General features: G+C 37.7%; 1 protein-coding gene across 7 annotated transcripts; it reads right to left on the bottom strand.

Annotated features, from left to right (window-relative positions):
* Window positions 1-278: 278 nt before the first annotated feature.
* Window positions 279-13,100, bottom strand: gpcpd1 (glycerophosphocholine phosphodiesterase 1). Of its 7 annotated transcripts, none has more exons than XM_067481694.1 (21): window positions 12,975-13,100; window positions 12,712-12,861; window positions 12,313-12,379; window positions 11,863-11,953; window positions 11,647-11,731; window positions 10,488-10,563; window positions 9,639-9,680; window positions 9,167-9,290; window positions 8,750-8,993; window positions 8,446-8,608; window positions 8,152-8,281; window positions 7,931-7,985; window positions 7,745-7,837; window positions 7,587-7,661; window positions 7,046-7,085; window positions 6,806-6,864; window positions 6,535-6,600; window positions 6,315-6,451; window positions 5,788-5,923; window positions 4,803-4,963; window positions 279-1,724 (listed from the first exon to the last, which is right to left on the bottom strand). In XM_067481694.1, exons 3-21 carry the CDS (start codon window positions 12,368-12,370, stop codon window positions 1,526-1,528), a joined length of 2,034 nt encoding a protein of 677 aa, XP_067337795.1. In that variant the 5' UTR covers window positions 12,371-12,379; window positions 12,712-12,861; window positions 12,975-13,100; the 3' UTR covers window positions 279-1,525. The 7 variants fall into 7 exon arrangements, with proteins under 7 accessions (XP_067337795.1, XP_067337796.1, XP_067337794.1 ...); XM_067481696.1 differs by adding an exon at window positions 3,966-4,015 and having other exon boundaries at window positions 1,536-1,724; window positions 12,712-13,065; XM_067481697.1 differs by adding an exon at window positions 3,556-3,592 and having other exon boundaries at window positions 1,586-1,724; window positions 12,712-13,065.
* Between the last annotated feature and the right edge of the window lie 1,070 nt (window positions 13,101-14,170).

Below are 14,170 nucleotides of genomic sequence, written 5' to 3'. Positions count from 1 at the left end.
TACATTCCTGGATTCATCTTTCCCTCAATCCTGACTGGTCTCTCAGTTCCTGCGGCTGAAAAACATCCCCACAGCATGATGCTGTAACCACCATGCTTTACTGTAGGGATGGTATTAGCCAGGTGGTGAACATGACGCATGACATTCAGGTCAAAGAGTTGAATCTTTGTTTCATCAGACCAGAGAATTTTGTTTCTCATGGTCTGAGTGTCCTTCAGGTGGGCTTTCATGTGCCTTTTACTGAGTATTGCGCATATACGGAAAAACTACATGAAGAATTATGGCAAAGGAAAATTTATTCACATTACCATATACACTAATATTCATTGATTCATTCATACATACAATAACCAACCATGCATGGTTCCATTACAGTAGTTTGTGGTTAAGACATTATTGCAATAAGATAGTTTCAAAATGTAGCATTATATTTGAAATATAGTAACACACATCGTAATACTCAATAATGGTGAAATATTTCAAGTATAATGTATGACTAAATTTGCCATGCAAAAATAAAGTATTGTGTTCTGAGTAAAATTGGATGTATAGGAAAAATTGTAGAAGTATTTGTTTTGACTGCGCAGATATTGCAACTTCAGTCTATACATATACATGGTGCCAGAGGTATTGGTGATTTTAAAAGAAAAGGGAAAATATAAATAAATAAAAATAAGACATGGTTTTTATTTCTCCCTTAAGGTTGTGGCATATGTGTGCACTGTTGCAAGTAAAGCATTCTTCTGCTTCTATTAAATCAATATTTAAAAAAAAAAAAAAAAAAAAAAAAAAATCAGATAAGGTAAAGCTATTAACAACCTATTGAAATTGAAATGATTCGCTCTTTTAAGTGCTGTAGTCCATCCACCGCAGACTCATTACTGGCAACCTCCAAATGTTATACAACATACATCTTCAATTATAAGCGGTACAAAAACCCAACCAATGTGTGCAAGACACTCTTCCAATCATTCTTCATACCTCAAATAGCAATCACTATTATGCATTGCTATTTAAGACAATTAAAATAAATGAATGCAATGGCAAAATGCTCAGATAGGACAAACAAAAATCCACAGATTATAAACTTAACATAATATACAATAATATACATATTTTAGAACAGACTGTGAAGAGATGAGACATTATGGCCACATAAATTCCTGCATTAAAATATAGGTAGACTGTTGTGATCCCTAAACCAGCGATTTTAACAAAGAAATAAATGCAAGAACCTGTATGAGAGGCTTAATGTTTTCCATCCACTATTATAACAGAGAGAATAAATAATTCAGCTTCTGAATACAAACTGGACAGTTGTCCAAATTTGTAATTGACCAGAGTGGAGTGGAGATGATTGAAATGGTTTTACTACTATGCACATAAGTTAAGGTGCAAAAAAAAAAAAAAAAAAAGCAATAAAACTTTTATTTTTGAGCAAATATTTCTGCTTAATTAGCCATTCCCACCTTGGTCCTCTTTATTGTGTGAAAGCAATGTCTATTCAAAGGTAGTTCAGATTTATTTATGAGGAGCTGAGGTCAGAATCAGACTCAGCGCTGCCCACCCGAACCTTGGAGGCAATGCATGGTGACACGGAGCAGGGAATCGAGTAGCAGGAACAACTGGAACTGTTTAAGGTCTCCTCTGTAATCACCTCCTGCAGGGAGTGTTGCCCCTCTACCTGGAATATGTTTTGCTGCTCACCTTGTTCTTCACAGATACTAAAGAAAAAGGAAAAAAGAATCCTTCAGTTAGTCTTTATCAGGAGTTAGTGTATTCTGGGGCCTCAATTGTTTTGTTTGAAGAATTCAAAAACCGCTGGTTATTACTGTTCATTTTCCTCAATTTAAACATTGTTTTCTAACAAAAGTAAGTAAGCTCGAAGTTTACAGCAAGAGGGTGACAGGTATAAAAAAAAAGTGAAAACAAATCCTAAAAACAATAAGACTCTCTCTCCATTCTATTTTCCTAGCAAATCAAAATACTGCACATTTAAGCTAAATCTTTTAAGATAATCACTGTATCTTACATTAGACAAAACTCTTTATACCTGAAATGAACCTAAATGCTCAAATATACATTATGGGAATCAACTATTTTACAACAATTGACTGATATTATAGTTTCTCAATACAGTATTATCAATTTCCATAAAATAAAAATGTAACAAATACTTAAACTTAGAACCGTTTAGGAAAAGGTAATTTTACCATACAGTAGTTCCACTCATTTGTTTCATGCAGCCATGGTAATAAAAACAGCAATATCTGCTGTTTTCATTTTGGTTAGGGGCATGATTGCACTGGTTGCCATTTTGGGAGTCAGAAGAGGGTCTTCTAAAGAGTTAATATATTAAAAGGATTCTTAATAGTATTTATAAATTCAGGGAACCTTTTACCTGGCGTGTTTGCTGAAGCAATGCCAGAAAGCATGACCTGAAGTCTGATTTTTAGTAGGTCTGTAAATTCACTTTGGGATGAACCCTTAATTATCAGTTAGAATTGGGTTGCTCACTTTTAAAACCTGTAGCAAGGCAGATTAAGTTGATACCAGATCAAAACCCACACATGGCCTCACCATTCAGGTATGGAAATAAAGCAATCATTCCATTGATTTAGGAGATTAGAGATGGTTCAAGCCATGGATGGGATTAGGGTCACCCAAACAAAAGTGGATCTTTGGCAGACTGAAAGAACAATCTATCTCACATGGGAAGAACTCAGGTCAAAGACATCCCCGAAGTACAAGTTATCAACTCTATCCATTAAAGTGAACACAGTTATAGTAGGACGCCCACAGCTAACTTTGTGACTCCTATAATCCAAGTTTGCATTTGTAAAATTTCTATAAGAGCAAGAATCTAACTAAAACATATTTGCTCAACTAACTTAATGACACAAGATGCTAAAGGCCTCAAAAAATGAAGACCAGCTGGTCTACTTATTTTCTAGAAAGAGGTTTCAGTGCAATCAGCCCTTGTGTGCAGAAACCAATAGAAGCAGATCATTCACAAACTTAATGTGCAAAAAACTGAAAAAATATGCTGTGACATCTGACAGAGTTGCTATTTATGAGGCTCAAGTGCAGGATTGTTTTGGGTTAAGGTTATTTTAGATAAATCCAAATGCATTTTTTGGTTCATACAGAAGCCATTATGACAGTAAGGCTGTCTCATGCACTATACAAGCCATTCGCTGTTGGTGCTTCATTTGCTGATTTAAGTTGTATATCACTGAGTAGCACATAACAAAGTGAGCCTTACAAAGCATACTCAAAATAAACAAAAGGAAATGGTCTAGTTTTCAGCTATGTAAACTGGCCTCAGAAATGATAGGCATGGCAGTTGACCAATCGAAAAGCCGTGTTTGGTGGGCTGTGCAAACATTTTAGGCACTTGTTCTTTGTTTACATCTGTATTTTTTAAACAGCATATAGGAAGGACCTCAAATTTATCTGACAGCATGACAATGATCCTAAATCGCCTGCCAGAGCCTCTATCTAACTATCTCTAGATACATCAACGACAAGGAGTCACACAGCAGATGATCATACCCTGACAGAGTCTTGACCCCAACATCAATGAGTCAGCCTAGAATAATAAAAATAGGATGACATGATGGGATGACAAGCAAAGGCGACAGAAGAATAGAGGATGACAAGCAAAGGCGACAGAATAACAGAGGAACAACCTACCTGCAGGGAGATTTTAAAAGGTTAAGGTAAAACCACATACCATCTTTAAAGCATCCTGATATAACTTCAAGTGCCTAAAACATTTTAACAGTACTGTATGAGCAGTCAACTGTCTTGCATCATTATCAAGGAACATAAATTTGTTCCTGCTGCACATTTATGACTAAAGTACAAACTTTGATGCTGCATTTGAGGGGGCAACCAAAAAAAAGCCAAGGGTTGTTGAGTGAGTAAATAAACAACATAGACAGGAACCAAAGAGACATTACGAGAAGCTGGAGAACTTGAGTCAATATATGTCCCCAAGCAATCACAAATTCTGTAAGAAAGAGGAACAGTTATAACACCAACCTGTAAATTGTTGAGTATGGTTTTGATTTGAGATGTTAAATTAAGTTACATCTAGAATCACCACTGGAATCAAAGTCTATGGCTTGCACAGTCTGGGTTAAAGTGCAAGCATCGTGGTATAGTAAAAAAACAGAACTGAAACAGCTGAACAAAATAGCGCTGCTGACCATGCAGCTTTGCTGGGACCAGAGAAAACTCTTTGACCCTGCTAGCGATAAAAGCTTTATGTAACAGCACTGGCACATCTCGCACACCAGTTTCTCAGTCATACACAAAATGTTCAATGGATAATTATCATAATCAGCTGAGGCAGGTGTCAAGTGATTAACATCTTAATTATGTAACTTTAAACCCTGATAAAAAGGTTTTTTTAAAGGGCAACCAGAGTCAGCACTGTGAATGCAATAATCAAATGTATGAAACTAAAAGTCCTGCTTACTTACTCAGTTGTAGCTTCTGGGTAAACAGACAACACAGGATGCATTGTATATTATTCAGTAAAGGATGTTGAGAAAAAGGCCAATGTAGGTAGAAACACTACAATGACAAGATTTATCAAAACAAGAACGATAGGAAAATGAACTAACTAATTAAATATCTTTTTTGCTAAATTATCTCACTTCCAATAGTTTTTACCACAATAAACCACTTTACACTGAACAGTCACAGGAGATTTTCTAGTCTACACTAGAGTAGTTCAGGTCTTGAAGGGGTTACACGATAACCACAGATAAGCATGTCTTAGTCTAACCTACCTGTCATATATCAGCCCATCAATTCCCTTCTCTCTCAGCGTCCGTCTGGTCTCGTGGTCGTTGTTGTCTTCACCCCAGCTGAAGACCACCAGGCCTTTAGACTGGGCATCGCCAATGTAGGCAAGGTTCTTTAGCAGCTCCTCTGTGTGGGCACTGATTCCCTACAAAAGCAGCCAAGGAGGTCCAATGAGATGAAACAGGTCCTATAGATGCATCTCAAAATTAACTTATCTATCTCCTGTCATTGGGGTTTACACTGGCTGGTTAAGTCTGTATGTTTTCATAAGACATAACAGCTAAGCGAATTCAGCTCTAAATTCAGCTGCTTTTTGGAAATGCGATCATTATCCAGAGTTGCGTGTCACACATCCATCACGCAGCAGGAGATCGTCTGAGTGAGAACCGTCCTTAGGGGTGAAACTCTGTTAGATTTCAGTGTGGGATCAGCGCGCACAAGAGGCACAAAATGATGGAAAAGTTAGGCTGTGGGATACGGGCGTGTTGACATTAGAATATTGTCAACACGCCCATTCCCTCGCTTCTAAAAATCCCCCTGATAATTCGGCACAGCATCACGAATATGATACAGACCGTACACTAGCGGGAAAAAGTCTGGATAACAGCTCACTCGGACATATGCATTCTCACATGCATGCCCTCCTGACAGAGTCAGGAGAGTATCAGAATCTGTGCATGTGTGAAAGGGGCTTTAGTTAAGGCTGACAAAGCACTATGCCTGCTGACTTGTTTTGTTTTTTAATGGAAACTTCTTTAACTGACGTGTTGTGTTTTAAGAAATAATCATTGAAAATAGTATTATGTGAGGGTGACCAAATTTGTGCATTAATACTGGAGTACAACTGTTAACATGTTGTATTTTACTAGTATGAAACAATGTTTTCTTTATTTGGTTATCTAAACACTATATAAAACTGGAAAATTCTGTATTATACTAAATATTTGAATCTCCACAACAACTACTCACCAGAATGTTCTCACTCTGGGCAAAACTTATGGCGATCTGCGTGGTCTGGCAGCGGATGTCCATCAATTCAGGATACTTCTCAGAAATTCCCTGAGTTAGGAAGAGAATGGGGTACTTGTTCTGTTTATGACGCACCCTGGGAAAAACATAGAAAGATGTCAAGCGCTTTGGGAGAATACTGCATCCTGGCTTACTTAAAATTAGACATGTAAAGCACAATAATCTTTAATACATATCGTATCCTAACATGAGCGATAGATTCTCTTATTCTCTTCTTCTTAATTTTTGAATATAGTGATGTGATGTGAAAAATAAATAAATAAAATTTTTAATGATTCGTCTTTTAAATAGTGAAGAAACTAAGGTAATCATGCTCATCAACATTAACACACTGGTAAATTAAAATGTAAAGTATAAATTTATGCAACTTCACTGCCAGGGAAGGTTAATGTGTTTGTGAACAGTCGGACTTTCTACAATCTAATCAAAATGGGGTGCAATTTTTCTAAAATGTCAGTTGTGCTTACATGGTGCAGATGTCTGGGTCGAAGCAGGAAAAGACAATGCGTCTTTTCCCACCTTTCTGTAGAACACAGGAAAGGATGATATCGAGGTAGGTATTCATCTTGAAGTAGGATGATAGATTTCCATCCCATGACCCATCCTATAAATACAAATTAGTAATAAAATAAGTTTATTGTAAAATGGTGATATTAACCATACGAAAAAACAAAAAAAAAACATCACCTTCATCTGTGAAATCCATTTAAGCTCAATGTTGAAGCCCACATGCTCAGGAATAGCATGGAAGATCTGTGAAAAAAAAAAAAAAAAAAAAAAGGTAAAATTGTTTACAGGTTTTATTTTGACAAGACAAAAGTCTGTTGAGAAGGAGGAGAACTAGGGAATAACTGGTATTGAAGTAGAAGTTGGTTAATTGAAAAGGTAATTCACCGTAATTTGGTAAAGGAGCAAATAAATATAGGGGTGTAATGATGATCATGAAAAAATAATTTACTTGTGAGAGTGAGGGGAATGGCTGATGCTCATCCACTTCCTCTTCTTCATCCACCAGATCTGGAAAAAAATCCCAAAACAGACAGACACACAAACGATACAGATCATGTACTGGGGCATCAAACATTATCTATTGACCTAATTACATATTTAGTACCATGTTGTTTAATGCTGATTAGGGCATACAGGCCTTTCGGAAAAACAAAAAACACAAAACAAGCCACTACGTGTAGGGACATACCTTTGTGATCATTTTCTTCCAGGGCAGTAACGTGGACCAGCTGTGCAACAAAACATGGCATGGAATCTATTCTTAGTTGACATAATTTACATTAAAACTCACTTTCCTATGGCTATAGGGCTAGTTTAGGTATAACTAAGCAATAAACGGGCCACAGATTAGGTATAAATTATAATATATTGCCTTGTCCTGGTTGTTGTTTACAGTAGTAAGACACGGTATGTTCAAACAGGGGTGGCTCTAGTTTGTTTTAGTTCAGTTTTAAAAGAGGTGCAGTAAGCAGGATCAGAATCCTGATTTTACATATTAAAAGTTAATTAACTAGAGGATATATTAAGAGGGATGCAAACTCATTATTTTATTATAACATTTTATACATTCCTTGACCATTTTTGTCATTTCTGATGATGCAAGAAAGATTTGTATTCCATAATGTTATTTTAACTTAAGAAGATTTTTTTCTCAACTGCAATTATTAGTAATTTCATCTTAATTGAAATCAATATTTGCAAAGTTTAAAGCCCTAATTCTAAGTTTTTACCTTCAGAAGCTGCAGCTGATCAAATGTCAAATCTTTGACTGGCACCTCAATGAGCTCCAGTTTCTTGTCATTTTTCTGTCGATAGAAGATAAGTACAAGATTACAACCAGGCCTGAAGTCACTTTCATATGTCTTTCATGTCCAGACCATTAAATTACCTTCTTAGTGGATATGCAGCATGTTAGATCATGGTAAATGATAGGAACAGCATCCTTCGAGAGGTGAACATCAAACTCTACATAAGCTGCACCCTAAATGTACACAAATAGCACATACCTTAGACAGAATCTATGTGAAAAAGTAAATATCTACTCGTGCATAACTTAACCATGTGGTTAACTTACATGGTTGGCAGCACTTTTGAATGAGGCGATTGTGTTCTCCCTGATTCTCTGGTGCCTGGAAAAAACACACAACAACATTTTGTTGACAGGGAACAGATGTAGGATAGGCACAAGTATTCACCCTACTGACACATAGTGCTGTGCGAATATCACATGTTACCAATTTATTTATGCAAGGCACACTGTCCTATTCAAGTTAAAGAATTGTTTGTGTGTCTCACTTGGCTGTGTGTGTGCTTCCAGCTCCTCTGTGACCCACATTTAGAGCACCTCGTTTCTTCCAGTACTTTGCGTATGAGGAGCTCATGTCACACAGCAGTTCTTGGATGGGCCGAATCACCAAGTAATCAACTAGAACACAGGGGAAAATGTAGTTTGTTACAGGTTTTCCATGTACAATTGGTAAAGTGTTTGTTTTATTATAAAACACAGAAAAACATTAAAAGCAGATTTTTTTAAGTTTCATTTTCTTTGGATACACGGTCAGCCAGTTAGTATTCTTTTGTTTTTTTTACCTCTGACTTTTCCAATGGTCTGTCTAGAATTTCGTCCCATTATGGGAAGTGTGGTGATTCCATTGTCTCTGCCACTTTCCAAAAAAGAGGAGGAGAGGAGGCAGGCTGTGCCAACATGTCCTGGGTGTTCATCCCCCTGTAGTACATGCTCACCAATATCCTCCTGGAAACCATGATGAGATCATAATTAGTCTGTCCAAATGAAACCCGAAACATCTAATTGCATTGGTAAGTCAAGTAAGTTATCCCTTATTTACATAGGATTTTCAGGTGTTATCAGAGGCAGCATTTCCATCAAAGTTACCTCAAAGAACTCAAAGGTGAGTTCTAGGTTGTATGGGTCCATAGTGTGAATACTGTACTCAGTCCACTGGGATGGCTCTAGGACGTACCCACACTCAGGCTGTGATTGACGTGACTTATAGCCATTAGCACTAATTATACTGATCCCCAGAATGGTGGTCATCTTGTGTCGAGAGGAAGGACTGTGTGGATCATCCTCCTCATCTTCCTCCTCCTCCTCAACGCCCTCTAATGTCAGCTTAATCCTATATGTAGGTAAAATTAGTCATATCAAAAGCCTAATGCATGGATTGTGACTCCTTTCACACTTAAGAAACAGGTGGGTTTGGTAACAGTAGCACAGTAAACCTTCAAGTCAATTTCACGTAAATCTTTCTATGGTTGCTTTTTTCCCCATTCAGGTTGCTTTCTTCCATACCTGAAGCGCGACTTCTTATATTTCTTCTTAGTAATGGACACCGGAGGCATCTTAGAATAGTGCAGACGTAGGCGAATGTCTGTCTGGCATGTGAGCCACCCGGAGTCAACACAATTCAACCCATCTATGGAAAGACAGGACACACGAATGAAGCATTAGATGATTGTGCACATCTAGTTTGTCTCTCATGAATGCTGACCAGAGAACTGGTAGCAAGTAAAAAAAAAAAAAAACTGGTGTCTTGTTCTAACAAACAACTTCAAAACCTTTGCTGCACAATACAGATGAAGTCACTACAATGAGAGGATTTCAATTATTCTAAAGGATTAAACACATCAGTAAGCTTTTTAGTTTTACAGTATTTTATATGGTATGGAGTCTCACAAAAGAATCAAGGGAGATATTTCCTCCGTTATAGGATATGTGTTAGCAGCTCAACATTGACTTAATCATTTGTAAAAATCCAACTTACTATGAATTCCAAATTCTCCATCATCAATTTTCAAGTGTGAATCTGCAAAAAAGTGAAAGAATATCAGAAACAAATTGAAGAATCTCAGCAACAACAAAAAAAATGAGGCCAGATCAAACAGAGCATTTACAGCATGCATATTTGCAAATGTACAATCCTGAACGTAAAAAACAAACAAACAATGATTAATATAGACCTTCGCTCTAATTATAATTTGCCTCAAATTTAAGTTTGTTGACGGTGCAACAAAATACATGCGTTTCCCAAAAGCCTCAAAATACAACTCTGAATAAAAGCATGTCCAGGGGTTAATTTACCAGTGTTTTTTATAAAACACAGAACTCTAAAATACCAGTTTTGGGTTCAAAATAATACATTTCTATTCCAGCAGGGGAAAACACAGTAGCAGCCTTTGTTAGCATAAAAAACAACAACAACAAAAAAAAAAAAAAACATGGTGTGACAAGCCGGGATGAAAAGGGACATCAAACAGCTTTGTCTACGTTTGAATACAATGGGGTTTTCACTAGAGAGCACTATATCATCATGATCAATGTTTCCGGGTTGACCCGAGTCATTGCCAAAGCATAAACAAACTCACAAAAAAACAAAAGCTCATGAAGTTACTACAAATTACATTGCAGTCATGTTCATTTTTACATACAACTAACCGAAGGTCTGAATTACTATCGCTGAAATGGCCCTTCATTAATATTTATGAACAAATGTTATATATATAGTTCTATAGCAGGGGATTGTGGGGGTGGGGTGGTGGGGGGGGCTAAAGGGGGTTTGAATATGATACATTTTATCAAACCCGACCACACTGTGCACCATTTGTTTTTATACCTGTGGGGATCATCGAGCGGGGCAGTTGATGGGTCTCCCACATATTGACTATCACTTGACAGGGACCACTTGCATTCTGCAATTCCAATGTTTGGCACAATGTTAGGATTTTCAAATGAGATACATTGAACTGCTTTTCAGTCGGGTCTCCAAGGTTTCCTTGGTGTGTGTGAGAAAGTGTGAGAAAGGAATTAGAGCTGGTATAGTCACCAATCCCCAGCTAGGGCAGTCAGCCACCATGGGTTGAAATCTGAAAAGTGGATTTGTTAGTAAAAACACATTACACGTTAACCTGCTTTCTTTTTCCTGTAATAAAACCTTTTCCTCCTAATTATTTATAGTAGTGATATATATGGACCCTTGTAATATATCATTGTAGGGTTGCATACAGTATTACACGGAGGAAAAAGAGCCAAACACTTTGTCATTCATTTTGATAGTGCTGCTAAATGTTAGAAATTGAAGTTACTTCCAACCCTTTCAACATACATGGAAGTTACTTAAATTTCAAACGTGACTGACTGCATGAACAAATAAACCACACTGAAAAAGGTTAATTGGTTTGTCTTCGAAACGCCTGCTGAAAGCCAACAACTTCTTGTTTTAGCTCACAGGAGCTAAAATATGTGTATGAGATTTATAAAGTGGGATGTCTCACAAATTACACAGCATATACACGGAAGATAATGCTGGCCGTTGGCAGCGCACTGGCCCTTGGAAGAAGGAAAAAAGAAAAAACAACAGCAACACACTAATACTGCGACATAATGGCAACACAGGGCCACGCTGTAATGCCTTTTCCATAAAGTTCTCCAAAACCTTTTCAATCTTTCAGGGAAATTTGATCACTCATGTGTCTGTGCACAGTAGGGGCTGCAGGCTTTTCCACAGATCTAACCTAAAGCCATTTCCAAGGGCATAAACACAGATGTAGGGTTAGTGATACACTGCTTAAACTCTAGCATATCTAAGGCTTTTGGACACTCTTTAAAAAAATTCAGCCCAAAAAAGAAGCAGTTTTCCCCCTTCTTGCTGGTGAGCTGGTATTAAAAGAAATCAAGAAGTTAATATCTTAAAATATGCAACAGTAGGGATTACATCTCTCTAATTTTTGACAATTATAAGGAAATTAATTAGTGCCATTTTTAGGTCTGCTCACCTTTGACTCCAGAAAGAAGCCTTTCATATAGCGGTACTTGGAAACAACTCCTTTAGGTACAAAAATAGTTGTGGTCCATATATTTCTGTAAGGGAGTGAACAAAACAGAAAAAAGAAAGATACCATTTAAATGTCACCTGACACAGAAAACCACACTGTGCCTTATTTAAAAGCATGTTTTTAATAAGTGTGCGCTACACATAAAGTTCAACCTACTTATCGTTCCCACTCGAATGTAAAGTCACAGCTTTTTGATGGTTCCATTTGCCCAGGGCTTCACAGCTACCAACAACTGCAATCACCTCACCTACAAATGTTCAAAGTAGATTGTCACTAAAGTTGGCATCACTAAACATGTAAGTATCAAATGTGCCTGTCATAACAAACTTGCACAACTATAATATTTTCACATAAACATCATTGAGATGTCTTTTCAAACGAGGACTGGTGGCATCTGCCACAACTAATTTTACATGTTCCTTTAATGTGTCTAATAATAGTTAATGCTATACAAGGAGACAGCTATGAAAACAAGCAGATAACAACACAGTATTTAGTTTCATGAGCTCGGGTTAAGTAGCGTTACGTGGAAAGTTGCATTCTTTAACGATCAGAGGTTTTATGAGGCTCTTTACCAGTATCTACGGTCAACTTTAACAACCATACCTGGGGATGTCTCTCCTCTGACAGCCAAAGTCACTTGAGTTTTTTCCATAGTTGACATGTACGTAGACTGTTTGTGGAAGAAAAAGCTGGACATTTGTGACATGTTTTTTTTTTAAATCAAAATACTGTTTTGTTTTATTAAGTCATAATCAGTCTGATATAGCTCAGAGTTGCAATTAATGTACAACATTAGTAGAAAAAGATGTGGTTTCCCTCGGAATCTGCGTAAATTAAACTCCTATAAAAAAAACAACATCGGCGGGAAGTACCGGATGACCGTTAACACTTATTGTCACCTGCCGAGTAACATGTTAGCAAGCTAACACATGAATACTTTGGAAACGAGTGAGGGGGAATTAACATACTAAAGTGAATCAACAGCTTGTTAACATTAGTTACCTTATTAATGTCAGCAGTTATGGTTGGTCTCGAGACAGCCGTGAAGATGAAGTATCGTTAAAAACACAGTAAAAATCATTCGCCTAACCCGCTGAGAGGCATCTGGCTGGGCGAAAGCAAACGTGTCCAGCCGGTCCCTCCATCGCTATCCTGTTGATCGAACCAAGAACGGATATTACCTCAACCCTAACTGCAAAAAATTCCACGAAAAATAAAATCACTGCGGACAGCCAAAACTCTCCACTGAGAAAATTTGGTACTACCTAGAATTGCCGGGTCATATAGCAACAAAGCCTTAGCTACTTTAAGCAAACATCCTGTTGGTGTGCGAGCGTCGAGTTAGCAAACATGGTAAACTATAACTCCCCGGTACGTACTTTCAAAGTAAAGCGTGGGAACAACTGTGGAGTCGTGTGTAAATCCACTAAATTTAACGTGAAACGTTGAAGTAGCAATGTGTGTATTTATAACGAATCTGTCCACTGCACAGGCCCAACTTCCCCAAAGTTCAGGGAGCTCCTGCAAAAAAGCTAAAAAAAAAACCCATCCACAGCACAGCAGAATAAAGAGCAAAACGTGGAAGGAAAAATGTCACCAGACGGACAACTAACCAAAGAAAGATACAGTGTCTCTCTTCGGGCTTGCGTCAATAGATATCAATAATCATAAACAGGCTGTCAACAAAAACGATCCGCTGTGGCGACCCTGAACTCACAGGATAAAGCCGAAAGGACAAAGATTAGCGCCACTCAACTGTTTTATTTTGAAGTTACAGTAATATCTTTTGAGTTGCGTCTGCTGGCCACTTGACGAAGCAGGTTCATACCGCCCCGCTCCGGATTCCGGCTGTCAGCCATGTCGCATTGAGGAACTTTTGTAAATGGTGGTTTTAAGAGCTGACTACACACTTTCTAACCCGAAGAGTCGGGGGGAAAAAATCTGGAACTGAAAACACCACGCGCCAAGATGGACAGATGGACATTGTGGCTAAAGGCATGGATCTAAAGACATAATTTGTTAGATACAAACAATTAAAGGCTTCCCCTTTCTAATTAATTAGTTAGCCCATATTATGATTAAACAGGGAACCTAAGTTTACATATTTTATTTGTTCCAATTTACCGTCATGCTCGAAAATGATTAAAGAGATAATAAATAATAACGAAGTAACACCCGTGCTTAGATCGTGTTGCGTGTTGATGAAGGAGTTTACGAGGTGTTTACGATACCGCATCAGCTGACTGCATGTTTATTAAAGACTGTGCCACACTGTCCACGGACAAATTTAGCGGAGGAAGGAGGTGGTTATTTTATCGCAAACGTCCCTACACGAGAACAAGGGCTCAACAAGGGCAAACATACACTTAGCAAACGTCGATAAATCAATCAACTGCACATGTAGTTAAAATATGATCTGTTTTTGACGATACGGCAGGATGGTTTGGGTGGGGAATGTTTG

Source organism: Channa argus, chromosome 17, assembly GCF_033026475.1.
Source record: "Channa argus isolate prfri chromosome 17, Channa argus male v1.0, whole genome shotgun sequence".
Lineage (NCBI taxonomy): Eukaryota > Metazoa > Chordata > Actinopteri > Anabantiformes > Channidae > Channa > Channa argus.
Note: the sequence above shows the minus strand (reverse complement) of the source record. Positions and strands in the feature narration are given on the sequence as shown.